This window comes from Nannobrachium achirus, assembly GCF_963921795.1.
Source record: "Nannobrachium achirus genome assembly, chromosome: 11".
Taxonomy (NCBI): Eukaryota; Metazoa; Chordata; class Actinopteri; order Myctophiformes; family Myctophidae; genus Nannobrachium; species Nannobrachium achirus.
Window position 1 is genome coordinate 43,464,401 of NC_137820.1, and position 25,213 is coordinate 43,489,613.

General features: G+C 44.1%; 2 protein-coding genes across 2 annotated transcripts in view; one reads left to right on the forward strand and one right to left on the reverse strand.

Moving 5' to 3' along the window:
- tspan33b (tetraspanin 33b) overlaps positions 1-8,074 on the forward strand; it is a gene marked incomplete at both ends in the record, with an annotated part of 30,088 nt that extends 22,014 nt beyond the window's left edge. Inside the window, 3 exons of the mRNA XM_080736185.1 lie at positions 1,809-1,937; positions 4,137-4,298; positions 8,003-8,074. Coding sequence (XP_080592311.1) covers positions 1,809-1,937; positions 4,137-4,298; positions 8,003-8,074 — 363 coding nt within the window. The remainder of the gene's footprint in view (positions 1-1,808; positions 1,938-4,136; positions 4,299-8,002) is intronic.
- A 1,966-nt stretch (positions 8,075-10,040) lies between these two features.
- ttc38 (tetratricopeptide repeat domain 38) overlaps positions 10,041-25,213 on the reverse strand; it is a 30,624-nt gene continuing 15,451 nt past the window's right edge. Inside the window, exons 6-14 of the mRNA XM_080737680.1 lie at positions 23,812-23,887; positions 21,009-21,128; positions 20,316-20,375; positions 19,964-20,002; positions 17,921-18,002; positions 17,085-17,250; positions 11,915-12,074; positions 11,334-11,407; positions 10,041-10,853 (exon numbers count right to left, since the gene is read on the reverse strand). Coding sequence (XP_080593806.1) covers positions 10,766-10,853; positions 11,334-11,407; positions 11,915-12,074; positions 17,085-17,250; positions 17,921-18,002; positions 19,964-20,002; positions 20,316-20,375; positions 21,009-21,128; positions 23,812-23,887 — 865 coding nt within the window. The 3' untranslated portion in view covers positions 10,041-10,765. The remainder of the gene's footprint in view (positions 10,854-11,333; positions 11,408-11,914; positions 12,075-17,084; positions 17,251-17,920; positions 18,003-19,963; positions 20,003-20,315; positions 20,376-21,008; positions 21,129-23,811; positions 23,888-25,213) is intronic.

Consider the following 25,213-nt stretch of genomic DNA (forward strand, 5'->3'; position numbering starts at 1 on the left):
TGTTCTGGCAACATTTAATGTAGCGGACGTAATTTAATTTGATTGAAAAACAGCCATATATGAAACACAGCCTGCCTTTCCCTGGGTAAAATAAGGTGCTGTCTATGGTGCTGAAACATTTGCGACTCGTTTACTTCTGAGGTGGTGTGTGTGTGTGTGTGTGTGTGTGTGTGTGTGTGTGTGTGTGTGTGTGTGTGTGTGTGTGTGTGTGTGTGTGTGTGTGTTGGGGGGGGGGGGGGGATTAAAGGATTAAAGGAGCACTTCACCCATTTTCAACCCCATCTTCATATAATTGGTTCTCACTAACTCATTAGAAGACAATGACACCATTTGCCTACCAGTGAAATCATCGATGGATGCTAATAGAAACTAAGGCCTTTTCGTCGTGGAAAGTTAGCATGCCCACATAGAGGCCAATGTTATTGCTTTAATAAAAATGACGTGCCCTCCTCTGATACACAGAGTGATTAGACAATAATGGCGGCATCTTATAAGCATTAGTGAGGACCAATTATATGAAGGCAGGCTGAAAATGGGGGAAGTGGTCCTTTAACCAGTTGAACCCCATGCATCCTTATTCTAGGGGGGAACATTTGCCTAAAAAATAGCAGATCTGCAAGCTCACAAAGCATCGCAGCACAATGCATTGTGAGCTTGTAGATCTGCTATTTTTGCCGAAAGAGATTTGGTGTAGGCGGAAAAGGCAGTCCGACGACCACCAGGTCTGTTTTACTTGGACTAGAGGGTTTAAGTCAGGGGTCTTCAACGTTTTCAGGCCAAGGACCCCTTAGTTGAGAGAGAGATGAAGCTGAGACCCCCACAACCTTTTTGTAGATTCCATAGAGTTTCATTGTTTGACAGCACAATCAAAGTATGTTGGATTCACGTTAATGTGTATTTTCAGATATTTAACCACTTGAACCGCCAACACTTAATAAACTTGACCTTTCACTCCGTACTTAGTCTGCTCTTTTTCCCCTCTACACCAAACCTCTTTGCCGAAAATAGACGATCTACAAGCTCACAACACCTCGCAGCGTGAGGCGTTGTGAGCTTGTAGATCTGCTATTTTTGGCTAAAGTTCTCAGAATAAGGACACTAGGACTAGGGTTCAAGTGGTTAATATAAAAAAAGAAGAAAAAGGTTTCTACCACACAAAGATTTGGAGGACCCCTTAGGGGTACTGGAACCCCTGTTGAAGACCCTTGGTTTAAGTGGTTAGGTTAGGTCTGGTCGTAGCCCCCGGGCCCAACAAAGCCTTTAAATCCGGCCTTGCCTGTAGCTACACAGCCACATCACATCACAAGTCACTGAGCTCATCACACGTCCCAACGTTTACTGTACTCTAAAAGCACCAGGAAACCACGGCCCAGTGGCCCCAGATCGGGTGGCGTGACTTAAGGGACTTTTATATACTTTGTTGCGCACGGCCGGCGTCGAAAATAGCTGATCTTCAAACTCAAATCGGGGCTTCATGAGCGCTGAGTTAAGCCTAAGTGAGGGGGCTTTTCCACATGACAGGCTATGAGTAACGTGCATTTTACTGTGTGCTCTGCGGTTTCCCTTCATGTGATATTCCTGCTCCATCTGCAGATATTGGCACGCTCCCGATAGCAGGATTCCCCCCGGAGAGGCCCCAGACTGCTAGATTGTACAGTAAAGTGCAAGTGCATGTCTCTAAATATATACCTCTCTCTCTCCTTCTCTCTCCAACCCTCCCACTCTCTGTCCTCTCTCCTGCCCCCTCCCACTCCCTCTTCCCCCTCCTGCCCTCTCCCCCCCTGCCCTTCTCTCTCTCTCACTCTCAGTTCAAGTGTTGTGGGTGGAACAACTACACAGACTGGTCGTGGAACCTGTATTTTAACTGTTCGCAGTTGAACCCCAGCTCAGAGCGCTGTGCTGTGCCGTACTCCTGCTGTACTCCCATACCCGGAGAGGTGGGTTGTTGTTGTGCTGTGCTCTACTCCCATACCCGCAGAGGTGGGTTGTTGTGCCGTGCTGGAAGAAGTATACTCGGATGTTTTACTCAAGTAAAGGTAGTTTAGAAACATGCCTACCAGGATTTCAAGCGAATAGAAACTACAGACTCTCTCTTCCTGGGACAGTTAACATGCTAGATTAGAAGCCATTGATCTAGCCTTAAAATAACTTTGAAATCTTGTTTGAACTGTCCAAACCTGCCCACTGATGATATCACTGGTAGGCAGGTTTCTGTCTATCCACAGATCTCCTCTGAGACAAAGACTGCAGACAAAGTTGGCACCATCTTATAATGACTATAGGGTCGATTCATACTCCACTTTTAGAACCTAATTTATTTCGGTTCGGCTCTGTCAAAACTATGATATGGCGTCATTCGGAGCCGAATTAATGAAGTTAATGACTCCCGATCCTCTGAATGACGCCATATCATAGTTTAGACAGAGCCGAACCGAAATAAACTTGGCTCCTTATTAAAATATGAATCGACCCTTAGTGAGAAGCAATTATATGAAGATAGGTTCAAAATGGGTGAATTGGGCCTTTAAGTACATTACTTGAGTAAATGTACTCAGTTGCTTTCCACCACTGTTTTTTGGCAGTAGAACCTCCAAGCATACAACACAGCGATGCACAATACACCCACACAACACCCGGTCTATGCAGCACATGCAACCACATGGATTTGAAAGCAGGATTCCAGTCCACACAGCTATCACTCAAACAAAGGGAAATCCCCCTTGACCAAACAAGATATTTGGCTTCTGTTGTCCTAGGCTAACTCTAGTCTGTTACACAACGATAACCATTAAAATGCTAGCGAGCCGTGTCGAGAATTAAGCCACACAGTCACGGTGTACATAGAAATGCATGAATGCACAAACATGCATACACACTGCGTGGGCGAGGACTCACTCAGACACACTCACATACACAAACACCACAGTGGAATATAGGACAGCCCTTACGGAGCTACTGGTTAGTGTGAAGACAGAAAAGTAAAGCCTACATGTAGATCAACAACAGCAGTATCGATTAAACGTCATGTTAGACAGGCAACAGATCACAGCAACCTTTTGCTACATGTGTGCAAAATCAATTAATTGTCACAGGGAGAGCTGACAGGGAGCTGCAGTGCACCCTGCTGCCCGTGTGTGGCAACTGCATGCATGATTGGCGTGGACAGTATCTGCACTTGAGATCAGATTAGATAGGTTTGAACAATGACTGTTATCTCATTTGATCTCATCTTGCAGTACATACTGTAGCATTGAGGATAGGGCAGCAAAAGTTAACATTCAATAAAAAAAACGTTTTAATACAATAGCTAAAATAGTCTATTTTTGCTTTTTTTTCCGTGACAGTTGTACGACAAAAAATAAATAAAACAGGGCTAAAGTGGTTGATCAGACTTATTGATTTCTGTGTTGATTATAAAAGAATCACTTACGACGGTTTGTTGCTAAAACACTAAACAGCCCTGCTGCCATTTGTGAAAGCAGACAAACTGGAGTATGTTGGACTGCATCCCTCTCCCATCCTATCTCCTCTCTGCTGTAGCGTACTGTATTTAAGAAACAGCGTCCTGGAACACTCACTCTTGGCAGAATTAGTGCACAATAGTTAGTGTCTGTACGACGGGCCAAATTACACTGAAGGCTTTTAAAACGCAGCCTGTAAAAGTGTCCTGAGAATACGCTCTCAAGTGTTGCAGTTTATGTCGTCAATAAAAGTGAACTACTGTATAAACTAGGGTGCAGCTCCTTGAATGCATTTTTTTTAACCCATGAAGACCCTGAGGCCCGATTCTACGAATATCTTCTAAATCCAAGGACCCCAAAAATTATATGTATTTGGCCGCTGACTCCCATCTCAAAATATGTTGTCCCAGGGACCCCCAGAAGCATATATTTGAGTTACAAATGTTCGCTTTAAAAGAATATTCAAAGATTTGCACAAATTGTCAAGATTTAAAAAAATAGTAGATCTACAAGCTTGTAGCGCGGCACCAAGTGACGTGCTATGAGCTTGTAGATGTGCTATTTTTGAACAGCCAAAGTACTAAAATAGATACTTTTTCGGGTACTTTAATGGGTTCATGTCCCCTTCTCCCTATCTTTCTCTCTGTCCTTCTCCTATCTGCTATATACACACAGGTGGTAATCAACACCATGTGTGGCTTCGGCGTCCAGACAGAGAAGTACGTGGACGCCATCAAATCAATCTACCCCATGGGATGTGGAGACAGAGCCGTGGGATGGATGGAGTCTCATCTGCTGCTGGTGGGGGCCCTCGCTCTGGGCGTCAACCTGCCCATGGTAACCTTGAACCCATCACACCCAGCCGTGGCTCTCTGAGCACATGCAGCTCTCACGCTATAATTGGGCAGCTGTGGACGGTAACTTATACAGTAAAAAAATACATTATGAATCAAGCACTTACTAAGCCCAATTTAAACTAGTCGAGGTGACAACGCGCAGCTTGTGCACTCATAGCCAAACTTTCCAAAGAAAAGGATAGGTGCAAAAATCAGAGCACGCAAGTAGGGTGATGATAGCTGTCTGTTGGGGTATATCTTGCTGGTTGGTGGTGACGTCACCGAGAACGCTGCTCCCTCATTGGCTGTGGCCACATACATACCCACCCACCCACATACCCACGGACAGCTATCAACAACCTACTTGCGCGCTCTCTACTGTCGCAAGTAAAAATAGTAGAAATAGCAGATGTAAATGGTAGATGGTGCCTTTATATAGCGCCTTTATCCAAGGCACTTTAGAGTGATTGTGCATTACATTCACCCATTCACACACTCATTCATACACCGATGGCGGAGGTAACCATGCAAGCAGTAGAGCTTTCGAGGCTGGACGTGACCGGACACCGTCAGGCCGATATATTTCCCACATGCACACGCAGGAAGGGCACAGAACTATGAGTTATAGGCTATACGAGTGACAACGCACCATAGCCTATCTAATCAAATGGCTATTTACATAACAAGTTTACCAGGTTTACCAGTGAGTGGTGGGCTTGCGCATCCCCCAGATTCACAAGTCAAGTGGGCTACCCTATTCATATGGATAGGCTACTTTAACATCTACTGTAGGTTTCCAGCAGTGATTGCATGTGCATTGTGCGTGCGTCCTCATAGGCTACATGGCTCCATTACTGTGGTATACTGATTGAGATTCATTCAAAGCAAACTTTTAGTTTCTGTACTGAGCGCAGTATTTTCTATTTGCTCCATGCGCACGCGCGCGTGCACGTGACGTCAATGAATTACTGTCCCCCCTGAAAAGAAAACACCAAAGCACCACTGCATGCAAGACACCGACCTGCTCATCGGGAGCAATTAGGGGTTCAGCGTCTCAAGGACACTTTGACACTAACTCCAGGGGAGCCCTGGATCGAAGCGGGAACCACTGCTGCTGCCCCAGATCCAGTTGTGAGCCTGACTATAGCCTGTATTTTCAAAATTCTTTCTGTACATTTTGGGGGGGAAAGTTCAACTTCAATGTCAATACAGCAATGCATTGATATTGAAAAGAAAATACACTTTTTAAAGTAACTACAAGTCAGTCGACCCAAATGATATTTGACCAAGAGTACACCTATTTACAGTATCGTCACTGTCGGGAAGAAACCTTGTATCTCCAAGTTTCAAATGTGTACGTTTTTTGGTGAAGCAAACCCAGCTGCTTCAACATACAAGACGGTCGCACAAGACTAGTGAAAACACCAGATCTAAAAGCACACAAAGCCTCACGATGCAAGGCGTTGTGTGCTTGTAGATCTGCTGTTTCCACTAGTTTAGTATATTTTTTAGATGATAAATACAAAACGAACGGTTTTGGACATACAAGGTTTCCACCCGACAAAGACAATATACTTTTGACTTGAGTGTTGGAGTTAGTTGGAGTACTTTGTCCACCACTATAGAAGGCAACCTTGAACCGTGACACCTTAGCGGCTCCACGCCGGCTTCAAACTAATTGTCTGGTAACCCTCAGCAAGGTCAACATGGCCTTGAATTGCCACGGGGGTTACCTCCACACACGCAGGGCAGAGTTACCTCGCCTGCAGGAAAATGCTCTCTCACAACCACGCAGCAGCGGGTCAATAACATCTATCAGTGCGGGATCTCACCACTACTGAGCGTGTAGAAGTCAACATATCGACGGGTTCTCTAACCCCACCAGGACACCTGACAGCGTGTTTGTGTCAGAACAAGACGATCTGCTAGGATCTTTATATCAATCAGACCTCGCAGCGAGCAACCATCAAACAAGCCTTCAAAAAAACAAACATCAAACGGATTTTGGACAACTCCCCAGCACAACACGGCCCCCTTCTCTCTCTCTCTTTCTCTCTCTTTCTCTCTCTCTCTCTCTCCTCCTCACTCTCTCTCTCTCTCTGATGAATCTCCACCTTCAACTCTTGCACCCCGGCCCGTGATGTGTTGCGTTCTTCACATCTCATCTCACTCCCTCAAATAAACCCTGTGCCGTCTAAGCCCGTTCAACAATCCATGCACGCAGAGCAAGGGGACAGGAATAACCCGGCACACTTGATTTAGGTAGATCGAAAAATGTCAACCGCACATCTCATTAATCACAGTAGGCCTGTCGCCCCCTATTGTCGGCATGTCGTTAATTCAGCAAAACAAACGCAATAGTCGAAGTCGAATTTGGTGAAAAGACAGTCATGCTGTGATGCATTGTGAACTTGTTGATTGTCTATTTTAGCTATAATTTGGCAAAAATAGGTGAACATTTGGGGGAAATATCCAGTCTACAAGCTTACAGTACAACGTGATGCAATGCGGTGCAATGCGACGCATTGTGAGCTTGTATATCGGCTATTTTCGGCATACAGGGTTTAAATATCTGACAATGGTATATATTGGTCTTAAGAATAGGAAGGAAATGTTACGCTTTTTGAATGTGTATTTGGTACAGCCACAGAGTTGTACTGAGGGGACAGTGTGTGAATTACCCATGAGCACTGTCAGAACAATTGGTGTTAGCATTGGAAAGCCTTGGAAGCGCTGCATGTCTGACTCTCTACTGAGCCTTAGAGACAGGATGGTGTTCTTTTCACAACAAGCTATTTAGCATAAGTTTGATGAGGATCATAATATCACTTTTATTTATCCAGCTGTGGAAACAAGTCAAATGTCAATGTGAGTAAGTGACAAGCCGTCTGAAAGGCTGCATGTTGCCACAGAATGTGGGTGCTCGCTGTAGGAAAGACACGCTTGGACAGACGCTGTCGGGTGGAAACCTTCTATGTCCACAACTGGTACTTTTCAGGAAATGGAAAATGAACCTTGTGTTCCAATGGATGCAATCAATGTAGTTGTAATTACAGTATGTAGCCTCAAGACTTTGTAATATTTATAAAACACACTGAACCACTTTCACCCTGGCATCCCTATTTTGGGCACGTCATTATAGGTAAAAAGAAAAAGGAAATTGCAGATCTACAAGCTCACAATGCTACTTTTGCTATTTTTCCACAACACTGCCATACGCATCACATTAAAGATTAACCATGGAGATTTTCTGCGCCGACAGTGATGATATGAGAAGAAAAAAAAACTCATCTGGATTCGTGTTACAGAAATATTACATTATGAAACAGTTTCCCTAGCAGCAGCTCCAATGACGCAACGCTATCTCATGGTTCAAACAGAGAGGACATTTCATCCCTCAGCTATAAGCTATAGCACAAGCTCAGAGGGACCTTGACATGTACAGTACAGTACAGGCTGTACAGTGACTAAGGGTCTTCCATGTCTGGTTCGCAAACCTTTTCATGTCAAGAACCCCCTGCTATGTACTGTATAGCCACAGGCGCCTATTTAAAAAGATTTTGTGTCAGGAAGGAACTCCCATGAGAGAGAACGTCGGATCGCAACGTGTTGTGAATTTGTACTGTAAATCCCCTTGTACAGTAGTAGACTACCTGGTCCCCACTTTGAGAACCATTGTTGTGAATGTGTTTTTGTGTCCTCCAGATCGCAGGCATCGTGCTCTCCCAGATCCTGATCTCTCAGATCCAAGGTGAGATTAATTCCACCTTGTTGTGAGGAGGGCGAAGAGAAAGAGAGAGAGAGAGAGAGAGAGAGAGCATGAGACGGAGGGGGGAATCTGCACAAACCCCGCCGACATCTGCATCTGCAAGGACATCTTCGTTGCTGTCGGGTGGAAATCTTGTATGTCCAAAACCGTTGTTTTTTTTGAGCGGTGGTCACACCGTCTCCATAGCGTGGCCGTGTGTGTAGGTATGTTTGTTTGTTAGTTAGTTTGTTTGTATGTATGTGGGTGGGTCTGTATGTAGCCTCAAGCCTGTGTAGTACCTTTTCTGACCACACATGTTAAGGGAGGGGCGCTGTTGTCCAGGCCACACACACACACACACACACACACACACACACACACACACACACACACACACACACACACACACACACACACACACACACGGGGGGGGGGGGGGGGGGGAGAACCACCGCTCAGTTCACACGGGTGTGATTTTTATAATTATTATAATAAATAAAAAATAATTAAAATAGTGAAAATAGACGATCTGCTATTTTCACTACTTTTGTGTGACAGCCTTGTATGAAGTATGGCATTAATTTACAAGGAAAAGTTAAAGGATATCCGAGTTTCTCCGCCCAACAGCAACGTCTTATTTATCGCTTTAGAGGCTGCAAATCACACCCATATCTGGCATTCTCTGTTGTGCCTGTACTGGTATAAGCAAAGCGAGTGTGGTCTGCCGTTTTCACCGCACAAATCATCTGAGTGAAGTGAAAAGGCTTCCATTCAAAGTGCAAAGTGTAATATTTATTGGATTGTACAAATGCTTTTTGTACTAGGTATTTATTTGACATGATGACTTTATCTCTGAAAGGCATTTATTTATATACTCTGATGTGATGTATTCTTTTTCCTAATAAAACAAGGCCCCGTAAAATACGGCTTGTGATAACAGAAGTTATTGTGCAACACAGAAAATCACTTCCACATCACTGTGTGAGCGCGGGCGGAATTAAAACATCCTAGCTAAAAACGTCCTGAGATATCACAGTGAAATATGAATGTGGTCCTTATTCATTCACAGACGTAACATTAGCATCAGCGCAAAAAAGCAACGACCTCGCATAAAGCAAACAAGGTGTCAGTCCGTACTATCTTTATGACTTATTTTCCAATTCAAATCAGATCCGTGGCCTTGTGAGAACTTGCAGCGTCCCGCTTAAGTCACGTTCCACTGTCGTCACAGTGGCTCTGGGCTCCTATAATGGTCTCTGGAGACAGACCGCTGGCTGTTTACACAGGTTTTAAATGCTTCCAGCATTTGTATATAGAGCAACAGAAGCTTTGAAAATGCTAAGAAACCTACTGTAAATCAAATTAGTCGAAGCGTCCAGTATATAACTTGCTGCTTGGCAGAAAGGGACACTGAAAAGTATGTCTTTAAGGTTTAATGGAGTAGTTCATCGTAGAAGTTCAAAATTACGCATTCTCTATCAATTGCACACCCCATGAAGCTTTGAATTCATGGAGATTTCTTTGTTTTTATCACATTCCATGAGCCAGTAATTTGATGACCGGGGTCTTGGATCAGTAGCTAGGACACTCAGTAGGAGACTCGTTGAGTCTTCTACCAGAGACTACGCAGGTTATCGAATGACTGGCTCAGGAATGCGACAAAAACAAGGCTTCATGGGGTGTGTAATTGATAGAAAAGAAGTAATTTTTTCCCCCTTTAAAACATATTTAAACGGAAAGGACAAGCGGATGACAGCTTCCGTTCACTCCTCTCAAGAGGCATAGTTACAGAAAATTGTGGAATAGTTGCCTGGCTTGAGAGACTATACTCAAGACAAGAAAGTAAATGCTTTATCATAGTCCAGGGTGGGGTGATAAACTATCACCACGGTGTGGTCTTTTAAAGTCAGATAACTACAACATACACCATTCGCCACGGCGAAGGGCTATCACCCCGACATCTCTCCTCTGTTTTTACTTTCAGACATCTCCCCATCACCCCGTTCACTGATTGGTCGATCTAGACCAATCAGTGTGCCCCCTGGTTTCAGAGGCACAGAGGCATCATAGTCACGGTCATAGGACTTCACCGTGACTATGATGGCCTCCACTTGTTATCACATTTTTAGGTGATGGCTTATCACCTAAAATGTGAGGTGATAGCTCTTCACCTATGATAAGGCCTTAAAGAGGTGGTGCCATAGTTTTGTACTTTTTCTGGTTTTCATGTGTCTAGGAGGTTGACAGTACTTCATTAGACCCCCTGGTGTGGTTGTTATGAGCAATTATGTATTGCGTCTCTATTTGGGTTTTAGCTGTAGGCTGCCATCTTGTGGGGTCAAACGTGCCGGTCCAAAATCTGGATACGTATTGCATCACAGAATCAACCCCTCCCCTAATTACCATTCACCTAACATACGTGGGTGTGGCTAACTTCAGCTGTGTCACCACCCACCATGACAACCACGCATACCAATGAACTGGTGGGTGTGGCCACATAAAAACATAATTTTAACTCTTTCTGTACACTTTTTTGGAAAAAATCTTCCTCCTAGTATAATCATAATACCTGATAATCATGTTTTAGAAGGGGGAAAAATCATGGCACCGCCTCTTTAAGGCCTGCAGTGGCAAAGCGATGATTTACAATACAATACTATGGTACTTGGTTGCTTGGGGACGGAGCGCGGGGGAGCGGGGGATCACAGCGTGTGGCTAGTCTAGTCATGGAGAGCGTGGGCTTTCTGGATGAGACGGTCAGTCAGTGGGGAGCTGCACTTCTGAGCATCACGCTCCACCAGAAGGCATCTGGATGGGAACACAGTAGAACACAGAGGAGAGGACAATGTGGATGAAGACGTGGGGGGCAGAAAGGCTAAAGCCTGATGCATACTTAGTTGGCACACAGGCGCGCTGAAAATAGCAGATCTACAACAACACTGCAGCGGGACAACAGTAAGCATAAATCAGGCGTAGTGTGATCAATAATTAAGGTGCTGTCGATACTGCTGCACAGCCAGGAACATATATCATATATGCTGCTATTTATAATTCATTTATAAATAAATACATTATATATAATATATAATTAATGTGTCGTATACTGCTTATGTTACGTTGGAGCAACACTTAAAAATAAATGACAGCTAGCTAGCAAGATCGGCAACCACATAATTGGCACTTATTACAGCTGTGTGTAAAGACAAACTAATGCTTTACTAACAAAGTTTGAAGAGAAAGCACAATTAAAATCTTAACAGGAGCAAAAAAAAAGGCAAGAATGTTTACCTAGCCAGCTTCTGGTGGTGGCTCTTGTCCGACTTCATGGCTGCATGAATAAGTAATTGATTGAAGACGTCCCTCTGCAGAACAGAACACACAAGCACAGCGGAGGCATTTGCAAAAACACTCAAAACCCTGCCAACACGCCAAGCAGATTCTCTTTTTCTTCTTTTTTTTTCGTGTTGTATGTACACAATGCGGCACCTTAGGGGAATTGTTTCCTGAACACACAATGCACAAGGTTCCATCAGCATCCAACACAGACATCCATTATTCATCTCCTGGTGCATTCCCATGCGTGCCCGGGTGGGGTTGTGGTGATGGGGTTTATTAGTATGCAGTGTATTCTTCACTTCTGGCCACTGTCCGAGCCCAAGTGTCCTAGTTTCGCAACGGGGACGGTCGACGGGTTTCGCGAGATCACAGAATTAGCTCACTGTAACAAATCTCTAGGGCTTCGCGGTTGTGTAATTGTGGGGCTTACTGGAGCAGACTTTTGCTTTGGTTTATTTTCGTTTCACTACACAAGAGTAGAGGAAAGGAGAGTTTTATAAGACACACCGCCACCACTGCTGTGGGGATCTCACCTGGGCATCACTGCCCCCTATCTCGGCCATGCGGTAGCGGACGGGGTGGAGTAGCTCCACAGCGCGGCTGTAGTTTCCTTCATGGTATTCCACCAGGGCCTGGCACATGGGCAGACCCAGGGCCTCCGCAAGCTGGTGCTGATAGTTGTCCCCAGGCTCTCTGTGAAGTACAGTAGAAAAGGAAGAAATATTGAGTTTTTTTTCTGTCGTGAAAGCGCAACAATACATGAAAGTCAGGTGGCGGCCATAGCGGAATGGGTAAGAGAGAGAGACCGCCTGCGAAGCATAAGGCCCCGGGTTCAGTCAAATTGTCATGTCAGACATTTTAAAATAGTGAAAATGGCGTGGATCTGCTATTTTCACTACTTTTGTGCGAGCTTGGATCTTTATTGATAGATTACAGTAGACTGACAGGAAATGGGGAGAGAGAGAAGGGGAGTGACACGCAGCAAAGGTCGTACTTGTCGAACCCACGACGACACGCCGTCAGGTTGCATCAGCAAAAGGTCATACATGCTCACTCAGCACTGGACTAATCAGAGTCTGGACTCATTTGAAGATGGTGTGAGTGAGGGGGAGTTAAGAATTGAGAATCTCAACACCAGACCCTGGTGTGGAAAAAAAACCTAGTCAGAAAAGAAGGCAGAGGAGAAAACAGTGAAAACAGTGAGTGTGGACGGACGGACGGACGGACGGACAGACGGTCGGGGGCATCAAGGTCACGTTGGCCTCTGGGATATAATCTTTGAGGGGCAGAAGGCCAAACCGAGGGGTCACGACGGCCATGACCTGCATGACCCCCATGACATTCCTGCCTTGTGTGTCAAGAGATTCACAGAGAAACTCTACTACTGCATGCATGATTATCAACTAGCATCCAGCATTCAGTCATGAGGTTCATCAGGAATGTCCTGGTTGTGCAGCCTGTTCACGCTAATTTCACTCGACCGTGAGCTGTGATTGGTACACGTTTGAGAGCACAGCCTATATACAGTACTGTACATACAGACAGACCCTGTTAAGCCTCATGTCATAGTCCAGGGTGAAGAGCTATCACCTCACCGCGGTGTAGTTTTCTAGCTATCTCCTAGGCTTTGTTAGACATTTGTAGGTGATAGCTAGAGAACTAAGCCACGGTGAGATGATAGCTCTTCACCTTGGGCTATGATAGAGGCTTAAGAGACACAAACACTATCTATTTTTTAGCACATTTCTCCCTGTTGCATTTACAGTAAACAGAATCAGAAAGTTGTGTGCAAAGGAACAAGCTAGTGTAATATTAACATTTTAATAGGGGAGGCTTATATGTGATATATAATATGCTTATATATGATTGACCTAGTTACAGTATGTATTTAAGCTTGTGTCACGTTCTCATATTCTACTGAAATGACAATTATTATGAAAAGTTGCTGGGGGCACCAGCCTAGGTGCTTGAATAATTCAAGCGGACAGCAGGGGATCTTCAGGAGGGTTATCCATCCAAAGATTCTAAAGGTTTAATAATAGCTCATGGAATGAGGACATGGATAAGTGCTAAATGATCTAAGATTCACCGCGAGACCTACAGTAATTGTTTTGAAACTTTGCAGACAGTGTGGATGCATGTTTCAGAAAGTTACATTTAAGACTTAGAATGAGTCTTATACAAATAAATTATTATTTTCCGTTACAGTAAAATGAGAGAGAATACAAGACTGGGTGACCTGGATTCCAAACTACTGTAGAGAGTCAGGGCATCAAGAAAATAATCGAATTATATATTATATAACTATAATATTATATTATAGTTTTTAAGGCATGGACCTTAGAAAACACATTTTTTCTCAGGTCCTGCAGGCACCCTGACAGAACAGAAGTGGAGAACATTTCAGAATGTTATAAAAAATGTCTGATGTCTATGAGATTGACCACTTTTTAGAACATAATCTTCTTTGGGAGCATTGCGATGCTCTGTTAGCCAATCCAGAAACAGCAGTGACTTCACAAGAAAATGGCCAGTGAAAGTAGTTCTGTCATCTGTCATTCGTTTTTTTGTGATCGTCACTTTCATGCGCGATGATACATTTTGTTGCTGTCGGGAAGAAACCTTGCATCTACATGTTTTCTTTTGTAAATTAATGCCCTAGTGTACTTCATCATACAACAGTGTCACACAAAAGCAGTCGTGATGCTTGAGCTAGATCGGCTATTCTGACTTTTTGATATATTTTTTAAAAACAGCAATGAAAAATAACCAGTTTTGGACATACAATGTTTCCACCCGAAGAAATTAATCTTTTTGCAGCCAGCCAGATACCAGTTTCATCCCGTTTCAGGCCGTCAGTCTCAGATCTGAACCGGCCTTCAGATTCAGTGCCAAAACAGTGTTTATTCATTCGGAGCATTTCAAGGATTTAGTTTCGCCATCGACTCAATTAAACCGTTTCTATGAATCCTAATGAAGTCAATTATGAGGTTCAGAGGGGTGTTACAGTAATAACTCGGCTGCGTCGCTCTGTCAAAGACGTGATAATCCGAGTGGGATCCTTATCCCACGCAGATAAGCCCAAAAGATCCCAAACGTCTTACAACGTTGTGCAGCTTTCTGTGGCTTGACTCTGCAGGAGTCTAGCTATAGAGTGTGTGTGTGTGTGTGTGTGTGTGTGTGTGTGTGTGTGTGTGTGTGTGTGTGTGTGTTTTATATTAACCACTTAACCCTAGTGTCCATATTCGGAGAACTTTAGCCAAAAATAGCAGATCTACAAGCTCACAAGATCGGCTATTTTCGGCAAAGAGCTTTGGTGTATTGACGATTCAAGTGGTTAAATATCTGAAAAGACAAATTGACATGAATCCAAAATACACTGACGAGTCACGATTGTGCTGTCAAACAATGAAACTATACGGATTCTATGCTAAGGTTGTGGGGGCCCCTGCTTCATCTCTCTCTCTCAACTAAGGGGTCCTTGGACTGGAAACGTTGAAGACCCCCGTCATAGATACATCATCAATGACGTGACAGGCTTTTTCTTTTCTCAACAGGAGGAGCAGGAGGGCCGCCAAATCTTTGTGTGATAGAAACCTTTTATTTTATTTCACATTAATCACATGGAATCCCTAATCTGGGGGGGAATTTGCCAAAAATAGCAGATTTACAATCTCACAACGCATTTATTTTTGGTGAAGAGAAAGGAAGAATAGAGCAGACCCAGTACAGAACAGCTCAAGTTTACTAAGTACTGAGGGTAAAAGTGGTTAAATTAATCCAAAATATTAATAGAAAAAACAACAAACTAATTCACACATCACTGACAAGAAATAACAAGAACCATGAAGTCTATGAATCTGCAACACATTTTCTTCACAATATGTAGTGTGCCACGTGTCAAGTGTGTGTGTGTGTGTGTGTGTGTGTGTGGGGGGGGGGGGGGGGGGGGTGGGATCCCTGCTTCATCTCTCTCTCAACCAAGGGGTCCTTGAAAAACGAGACCCTTGGCCTATAGTCAATGACCCTCCCGGACCAGCTGAAAACAAGACTACATCACACTGTAGCCAATACAGTATTATGCAAAAACTCCGCAAATACACTAGACCGTGGAGAAAATATGTAAAACACGCTGCGCGTGGAAAAAAAAGAGTGATGCAATTAAATTAATGCGACACTTCAAGGCCTCGACGTCTGACTTTTCACTCTCGACAAAGCCGAAATGGGGTACATTTTCACGCACTCTGCATTAGATTAACTACACTGTACTCCATTAGAATTGTACTGTGTGTTTTAAAGTGCTGCTCTGTTCGCCTCGGAGGTTGCATCATCTCCCCCTTGAACCGTGGTCTGGCGACTCCCTGCCACTGGAAAATGACATAACGATGACAAACATGTCATTTTTCCTCGGCAGCAAATGCTTTTAAAAAGGCGCTGGGTATTCCCTGGGTGGCCATGTACAGGCTGGGGGGACAGACTGCCTGTGGCCAGGGCGCGACCAGAGAGACCCACACATCATCACCATCCAGGAGCATCACAAGGGGGGGGGGAGTGGGACTGAGTTACTAGGGCCCAAGGTGGAGGGGCCTTCATTATTTTATACTTTAGCTATTGAAAAATAGCAGATATACAAGCTCACTCGGTGCCGCGCTGCAAGCTTGTAGATCTGCCATTTAATGTATAAAATGTGCGCAAATCTTTGATTATAATGTACTTTTTAAGCGAACATTTTGTAACTCAAATTTTGCTACTGGGGGGTCCCTGGAACTAAATATTTTGAGATGGGGGTCCGTGGCCAAATAAATATAATTTTGGGGTCCTTCACATGAAAACATAGAAACAGGTTTTTCCAAAAACCTTCAAAGACTTCAAAGCCGCGCTGTGAGCTTGTATATCTGCTATTTTTCAATAGTTAAAGCACAAAATAACGCAGTTAATCCTTGTACCCAGGGCCCAGAATTTGGTGCGATGCACCTGTGGCCAGGGCGCGACCAGAGACCACACCACATCATCATCACGCACGCACGCACGCACGCACGCACGCACGCACGCACGCACGCACGCACGCACGCACGCACGTCTCTGCACCACAGCCCCAACCACCAACGCCTGTCAGGGGACTTGAAGCCACTGTGGCCTCGGTGACGCAATGGCAGCTCCATGTTCCTTCTGCTCCCAAAGTCACTGTCCTCGTCTCTGCTGCGGTTTTCCTTCTTTTATGATTATTTTATACGTGATAAAGGTCGCTGCTGCCGGGTAGAAACCTCGTATCTCAATGTTTTTTGTTCATGAAATGATGCCCTGGCCACTTCCTCGTAATCCGGTGGCGCGCAAAAGTGGAAAATGTATGAGCTTGTAGGTCGGCTATTTTTGAAAAGTGGTTAAGTGTGTCTGTGGGTTTTATAAATATTTAACAATTGAACGTATTAAGAGGATCTTGTGAATACATAATAACTACATTGGACCGACTGGAACACAGGTTCTTCTTATTTCCTGAAAAGTAACCGTTTTGGACATACAAGGTTTTCCACCCCACAGTGACAATATGACCCGCCCCCTTCCCCCCCGGGTGGGTCTTACGTAATGCGTGCCAGCACGTCTGTCGAGGTGTGTTTTTGTGTGTGTGTGTGTGTGCATGGTGAGAGACAGAACAAACACTGTGTGTGTGTGTGTGTGTGTGGGAGGGGGGGGGGTGGGATTCACCTCGCCGCCTGCCGGAGGCCGTCCATCAGACGGTGGGCGGCGCCCGCCTCCTTGGCGCCCAGGGACGCCATGAGGAAGTGCGCGTCGTTGAACAGGGTCACGTGGTCGTCCGTGTGGGGCAGCGTCACCTGCAGCAGCTCCCGCCAGCGGTCCTTCACGCACACACCTGACGGACACGTCAACGCACGTGCGCGCGCACACACACACACACACACACACACACATGCACACACACGCGCACTCACACACACACACACACACACACACACACACACACACACACACACACACACACACACACACACAATGCAGGTGCATGCTGTAATACTTTGCAAAAAAAAAATGTTTTTCTTTTTTTTTTTGCAGTTCCGACTATCTAGGTCAAAATTCTTATTCTTTAAAAATGTATTCACAACTGTGAGAAAGGAAAAAAGATAAACGGAATTCTGAGATATACAAAGGAACGGAAAAAAATAAATCCCACAATTCTGGCCTTTAAGATTTGTATTCAGTGGTGGAAATACACAACGTATACAGATGATGCAGATGACGTAATTTTGACGGGAAATCCCGCCCATGTCACGGCTAAGTAGAAAACATATAAAGAGAAGGCTTTAGAAGCTGAAATTAACGGAGTGGGGGTTCTAAAGCTTTAGCGATTTAACAGTTAGGACAATTTTAAGATTTGTTTTATAAAAAAAGTTACATGGTATAACTTTAAGGGTTAATGCGCATTTCTGATAATTTGCGTCCTATTTTCAATTAAGTTTATGGAAACACAACTATTGAGATCATAATGTGAGTGTTGAGAGTGGATACTTGTAGATCACACCCACCCTCCATCTCCAGCCTGTAGAGCAGAGAGCAGGCGTCCACCGTGTCCAACATGGCACCGCTGGACACACAACGTCTGAGCACCTTTGAGGACACACACAGCTTTAACAACTAGCAACTTCCTTTTTTATATTAACCACTTGAACCCTAAAGTCCATATTCTGAGAGCTTTAGCTAAAAATAGCAGATCAAGCTCGTTGTGAGCTTGTAGATCCCTGCTTCATCTCTCTCTCAGCTAAGGGGTCCTTGGCCTGAAAACGTTGAAGACTCCTGGCTTGCTGTAGACTTGGATAATATTTGTATGTGTTACACAGTGCACTCTGTACTGCACTACAGTATCTATTCAAATTCCCTTTCACCACGCTATCTCCCAGACAGTTCAAACGCTGAAGGCCAGGTGAGTTTGTCGGTAGTACTACTGTATACTAGGTTTCTGGCACTCTTTTCTTGTTCCCTGTGCATTACTACCAGACCAGTACCTGGCTGCTGACTCTTTCTCTTATTTCTAGTATTTTTGCTACCTTTTAGCTGTAGGCCTATTTCTCTTTTCTGTATCTGTCCAGTGTTTCATTACTGCTGTACTGCCATTGACTGAATTTCTCCTGTTGGGTCGCTAAATGCCTATCTGTATATCTGTATATCTTTTAACCACATGAAACCTAGCGTCCCTATTCTGGGGATCAACGATCTACAAGCTCACACAACGCGCCGAGACGCGTCGCAAGCTTGTAGATCTGCTATTTCCTCATGAGAAGGAATGGCGTACAGCAGTGGTTCCCAAACCTTTTAGCCCGAGACCCAAAAGAGAAATCTGACGTTTGGCCGGGACTCAAACTAGTGAAAAATAGCAATCTCACAAAGCACCGCGTCACGTGTTGCGAGCTTGCAAATCTGCTATTTTCACTACTTCTTAAACATTTGTTTTCTAATTTAGGGAATTTCTTTGATTATTTAAATGTCATTCATGAAAATTGGTGATTCTTTTTTTGAGGAAATCTTTAGAAAAATGACAAAACGTAGGAAACAAATTAAGGGATATTCACACGCGACCCACGAAAATGCATGTGCGACCCACAAACTGGTCCCGACCCACTGTTTGGGAACCAGTGGTGTGCAGGGAGAAAAAAAGGATGGCTCCTAGTACAGAACCCTGGGGGACTCCGGCTGCAATGGGTTTAAGTGGTTAACCACCGCCTCAGTGCTGGACTCATGTTAACTGTCTCAACACAGGAAGTGAGCCGATGTGCGGATCCAGGAGGCCGCATGGCGTAGGTTTCCATCTGTCGTGCTGCTATTCTTAGAGTACAGCCAAATGAAATAATCATCACATGTGACAGCCAACGCTGCATAGCTGAAGGATGAGCGCTGCTTTGGCATGTCCTGGTCCCAGACGGCTCTGACTTCCATTTTGTCTCACGACAGAACCAAACATAACATGGCTTTTACTCCGGGTCCCCTGAGCGAGGGAGAAGTCTATAGTCCACAGTCCGCACAGTGCCTGAGCATGTTTAGTCAGAGATAGCCTCTATAGCAGGGGTGGGCAACTTTGGTGGAATATTTCCACCTTCACTCCAGAGGGCCACAATGCATATTGCTACGTCCTACTAAGCAAAAAAATAGGAGATCTACAAGCTCAAAACGCATCGCAGCACGATGCGTTTTGAGCTTGTAGATCAGCTATTTTTTGTTTCTTTTGAATTGGAATCCTGAATAATCTTTTGTTATTTTTAACTGGAATTCTGAAATATAACATTTTGATTTAATTTCGAACACATTTAATGATATACTCATGTTAACTTTATGAACTTAAATACAAATACATTGGACATAAAAAAATACATTTTAATACTACTATACTAGTCATTAAGCTACTAATATAGACTGACGGAATTAAAGCAGGTCATGTTTGGAATTGTAACAGCTGAAATCAATAATATATCAGTATTCCGGTATTAACCTGCGGGCCGCATTAAGTGAAGGTGGGGGCCGCATGTGGCCCCTGGGCCGCCAGTTGCCCATGTATATAGAGCCGGAGGTAGATTTACCTGACTGTCGTATAGCTTCAGAGCGGCTTCGTACTCTCCCTGTGGAGATGAATAGAAATGGAATCAGATCAACATTGAAAAGATAGCGACGATATACTGTATGAAGACAATCTGGAGCCGTGTTTCCCAACATGTGGGCCGTGAGGATATTACAAGTGACAGCGACAATATCATAAACACAGCACGCGCCAAGCAACGCACACACACACACACACACACACACACACACACACACACACACACACACACACACACACACACACACACACACACACACACACACACACACACACACACACACACACACACACACACACACACACAAACAACCGAGAAGGCTTACGATCATTACCTTCTCGATGAAGTACAGTGTCCAGTGCCAGTAGTTATGACAAGCCAGCATGTCACACCCCTGGATGGGAAACAACATGTAATGTTTTATTAAGTTGCTTTTTGCACATTTATTCACCCGGCGCCAAAACGCGACGCCAAGCTCCTGGCTCGTAAAAAGAGAGGATGAGATATGTACCCAGGCTCCCCGCCAGCCGAGGCTGATGAAGAGAACGCTTCCAAACAGATCCGGGGTGGACAATCTTTTTGTACACACCAATGCGAAACTGGTGCCGTTTTGGCATAACACCCAAATAAAGCCCCAATAAATCCAACGCGGAGGAGCCCAGATTTGACAACCAGATAATGAGTCCCATCGCTGACTGTCCCTCCAGGCGAAGGGACCTGCTCCCAGAAAGAGGAATCGTTGACAGAAAGAGGGGGTGTCGTTTGCCATGAAATGTACTCCGATCTGCCAGAGTGAAGTGTATTGGCTGTAAACATAGTTAAGCGTACTCGCTGCTTGTACAAGAATTTCCTGTAAAGGATGACATCAAATCCGATCAATCACAATAAATCGCACCGTAAACGATACTGAGGGAGCACAAAACTCATTTGAGGGGAGCTTTGGGGCGAGCCTGAATGAATCATCTCTGCGCTGCCTCTGATGATGAGGACGGAGGAAAATTGGAAAAGAAAAACAAATTGGTTGCACCTGCCAATCTTTCTCGGTGCTCTCCATGAACGCCAGGCCCTTGTCCACTTCCCCTTTCATCTCGTGGACATGAGCCACTGAGTGGACACACCAGGCGTCATCGGGGGTCATTTCAAGGCCCTGCAGAGGGACAGAGACAGGATAGAGTCATCGACATTCTTATCAGCACAGTGGTTCTCAAAACCTTTTCATGTCAAGGGCTCCACGGGAACTCCATCTGAATCGATTTTGTGCCAGGGGCAGAGAGGATATGAGCTAAAAAAAATGCTAAATTATTCAAAAATGTGGTAACATGATTATGATGCTACAGTATATTTTGCTGGGAACCCCCCTGAAACCGGCTCAAGGACCGCTGGGGGTCCACGGAACCCACCATGAGAACCACTGTCTTGACATACTGTAAGCCAAGGCACAGCAAATTTAAAGGGGAATACCACTCATTTTAAACTTTGAACTATGTCATTAATATGCCTTAGAGTTGTGTTTAAATAAGAAAATCACACCCGTGTGAAGTGGAGCTGTGTGTGTGTGTGTGTGTGTGTGTGTGTGTGTGTGTGTGTGTGTGTGTGTGTGTGTGTGTGTGTGTGTGTGTGTGTGTGTGTGTGTGTGTGTGTGGATCATGTGTACCGATTTTTGTGACATTTGAAGAAAATATGTAGGAGAAGGAGCAAAAAGTGTGTTTTGGAGAAAATTCAAGATGGCGGAAAATCTATCATGGCGCAAATGGGCGTGGCCTATATGGGGAGATGCGTCATGACCCAAGGAATCCAGGGAAAAAATATTTTTAATTTTCCGACCTACGGTTCAAGAGTTACAGGCCAAAACGTAAAGTGGGGTGTTATGGCGCCACCATGCGGCCAAATGACACAATTATTTTTTATTTAATCCTTGAAATCATTATGAACCTCCTCTCCAAGTCTTGAAACTCTAGCCCCTATGGTTTGCAAGAGACAAATAATTGAATGTGAGTTTTTGCAATTCCCATTATAAGTCAATGGGGAAAATTAATTCACTAATAAATTAATATCAATTAAACTATAGAACCTTTCTCTTAGAAAAGTAATAGCCCACGATTCCAGAGTAAGCCGGTCGATTTGACATATGGCGCGAGTGTGTGGTGGCAAAACTGTGGGACTAGTGGCGTGCCGAAGTTTAGGAAGTTCAGGCTACATACACACAGACACACACACAGACAGACAGACACACACACAGACCCACACAGCCACGTATAGGGAGCCTGTGCTTCACACAGCTCCAAAAAAGTCCCCCCTCCCTTCTGTGTTGCCTAGAACTGGAGCATTGAAAATGAGTGGTATTCCCCTTTAACTAGAGTACATTTCAACAATGCAGCATTTGATCACCTTGATCAGCTTTGACATCATTCCTGAAGGAAATGATTTGACATCATTTCTGAAGGAAATGATGGCAACAGACAACGTGGACAAAGCGTGTGTTATCTCTCACAATTAATTAATTGCCATCTGGTGGTGTTTGTAGTAGCTCAAACAGGGAATATCCTCAGACAACCTTCCTTCAAGACTGTCCATGATGCAACGATTCTGACAGATTGCAGAAATAAAACAAGACAGCCAAGAGTGTCAGACACAGACACACGTGGCCTCCGGCTAACAACGTTGTTCTGCGAGTTCGAAAATCTTCAAGGTGCAAGAACTAGCGGACACAGTTTTGAAAGGCACTGCAGAAGTTGTTATGACATCATCTTATTCTTATTGACCTACCCTAGACAAACTATTGTGTCCGGTTGGAGTACGCTGCGGTCTTAACACGCTACTGCCGTGCTTCCCAGTCTTTTCTGGATCAGGGTCTACTTGAAAATCTTGAATTCTGAATCAACTGTAGTTGTCTGATAAGATAAGAAGATTTTACGGAGACCTGTAAAGACACTGTTACAGTAGTCAAATCTACGGAAGATGAATGCATGGACAGGTTTTTTCTATTTTTTGATTAAAGATGGGGTGCCATGATTTTATTCCCCCCCTAAAACATGATGATCAGATATTATGATTATACTTGGAGGAAGATTATTTTCCAAAAAAAGTGTACAGAAAGTGTTAAAATTGTGTTTTTATGTGGCCACACCCACCAGTTCATTGTCTGGTTGTCTGGTGGGTGGTGACCCAGCTGAAGTTAGCCACACCCACAGTGTTGGGTGTATGGTAAAAAGGGAGGGGGTGATTTTATGATGTCATTAAATGAGTGTTTTTCGATCAGAGTCTTTTGACTCCGAGGCTTTCAGCATTCAGGAAGAAATCAAAAATACACAGGGAAGGCAAATTTGCATTTTATAACCACTCCTGGGATTCTAACCACTCCTTTTTATAACCACTCCTGGGAGTAACGTTAACTCCATAGACACATTCAAAACAGAAAACGTACAAAACTATGGCACCACCTCTTTAAAAAAAAACACACTTCTCAATTATTCAATTCACGGCAGTCAAATAAAAGTCATAGTGTTTTGCTAATTCTTTGCGCTTGGAATGGCTGCCCTAGACAAAGTTTGCATTCTGCTGGAATATACTGCACTATACTGTGTTGCCTGACCTTTTTTACAGCCCAGTTGTTATGAAATCCCTACTTCTTAGTTCTTACACATCAAACATTTAGCAGGGAAAAGTCAGACCACAGAGATCTGAGCGAACAGTTTATGGTCGGACTTTGACCACAAATTGTTTATTGCGCCGCGGCCATCGATTCAGACGGAGACAAATTGCACTAGTCTAGTCCCAATATGAGAAACAATGTTCAACACAGCATGATGGGAAAAAAAGAAAAAGCTCACCTCTTTGGCAATCTTTTCAGCCTGGTCGTAGTAGTGAGTCTCCAGAAGCCCGAAGGAATACAATCCTTTCAGGTAGCTGACAAGCAAACAAACAAAATCTTGTCACGATATATATGGGTCCATAAATTCGTTATTCACGATGATGACATTTGAGATCTCTCTGCAATGACAATAAGCATGCATGCATTGATTTTGTGTGGAGGAACACTTTTCCAGCAATCACAAAGACAGAGAATTCAATTGTGTTTTGTTAGTTTTTACATGTCGATATAAACGTTACATTAGATCATGCTTCATCATGTTCCATGCCAACGCCACTGACCTTTGATTACACTATCATTAGTCTCCAGAGGTGATTACTGTCAAGGGAAAATCAATGTACAGTACTGCACAGTATGGGCCTTTGTTTATGCAATGGACGAAGTCGTGATGACACAGACACAGCTGTTGGTATCCAAGTGGCAGATCATACTAATATTCCATAATATGGACATAAAAATATGTTCATTCAGTAGGGCGCAACAGTTAATGGCAATAAAACATTTCATCAATTATTTAAAAATATATTTTAAAAAAGAGAAACCATTGTGCGGCAAAACATAAAATAGTGGTAGGTCAGGAAAAATATATATATTTTACTGGTAAGACGCCTCAGGTAATTTGGCCCTCTAGGGTGACCTCGCCATAAAGGGCGAGGTTGCGCCACTGTGTTGTTGACATCATTATTGGGACATCAGGGATCTCCATATAGGGGCATAAAAGGGATTTATTCCCCTGGCATCACAGGGATCTCCATATCTCCACATTTGGGCATAGAAGTGGTTTGTTCCCCCTGGCTTCACAGGGATCTCTCTAACAGGGCATCATTAATATTGATGATATCAGGGAAACTCCATATATGGGCATAAAAGGGATTCTGTTAGTGTGACATCACAGTGAGGCCAGAGCGTGATGTCAGAGCGGCAAACCCCATTCTGGTAAAATGGTTCCCCTGACATCACAGTGACATCAGAGCATGATGACATCATGATGACACATTCTTACGTTCTATGGGTTTGCCCATAGAAAAATGTGTACATGGACACGGACAAGCTGTGACATTTCTCATGGTAAAATGTGACCTTCGGTCGTAAAAAACTTCTTGTTTATTTAATTAATCAAAATCGATAAAATACTAATCATCAGTGAACTCAGTTTACATGACACCTTCCTACACTTCGCCAGCAACCCCCACACATCATCCTCTTCAACACTGTTATGTCATTCTTCTTGGAAAACATCACCATTCACCACGTTCAACCTCCTCAATTTTGGCCATGTCATTTATAGGCAGGTTGCAGAGATGCAGCAGTATCATCCATTTCCCTGGGCACATCAGCCAGCTCTGACTGGGAGATCCCGA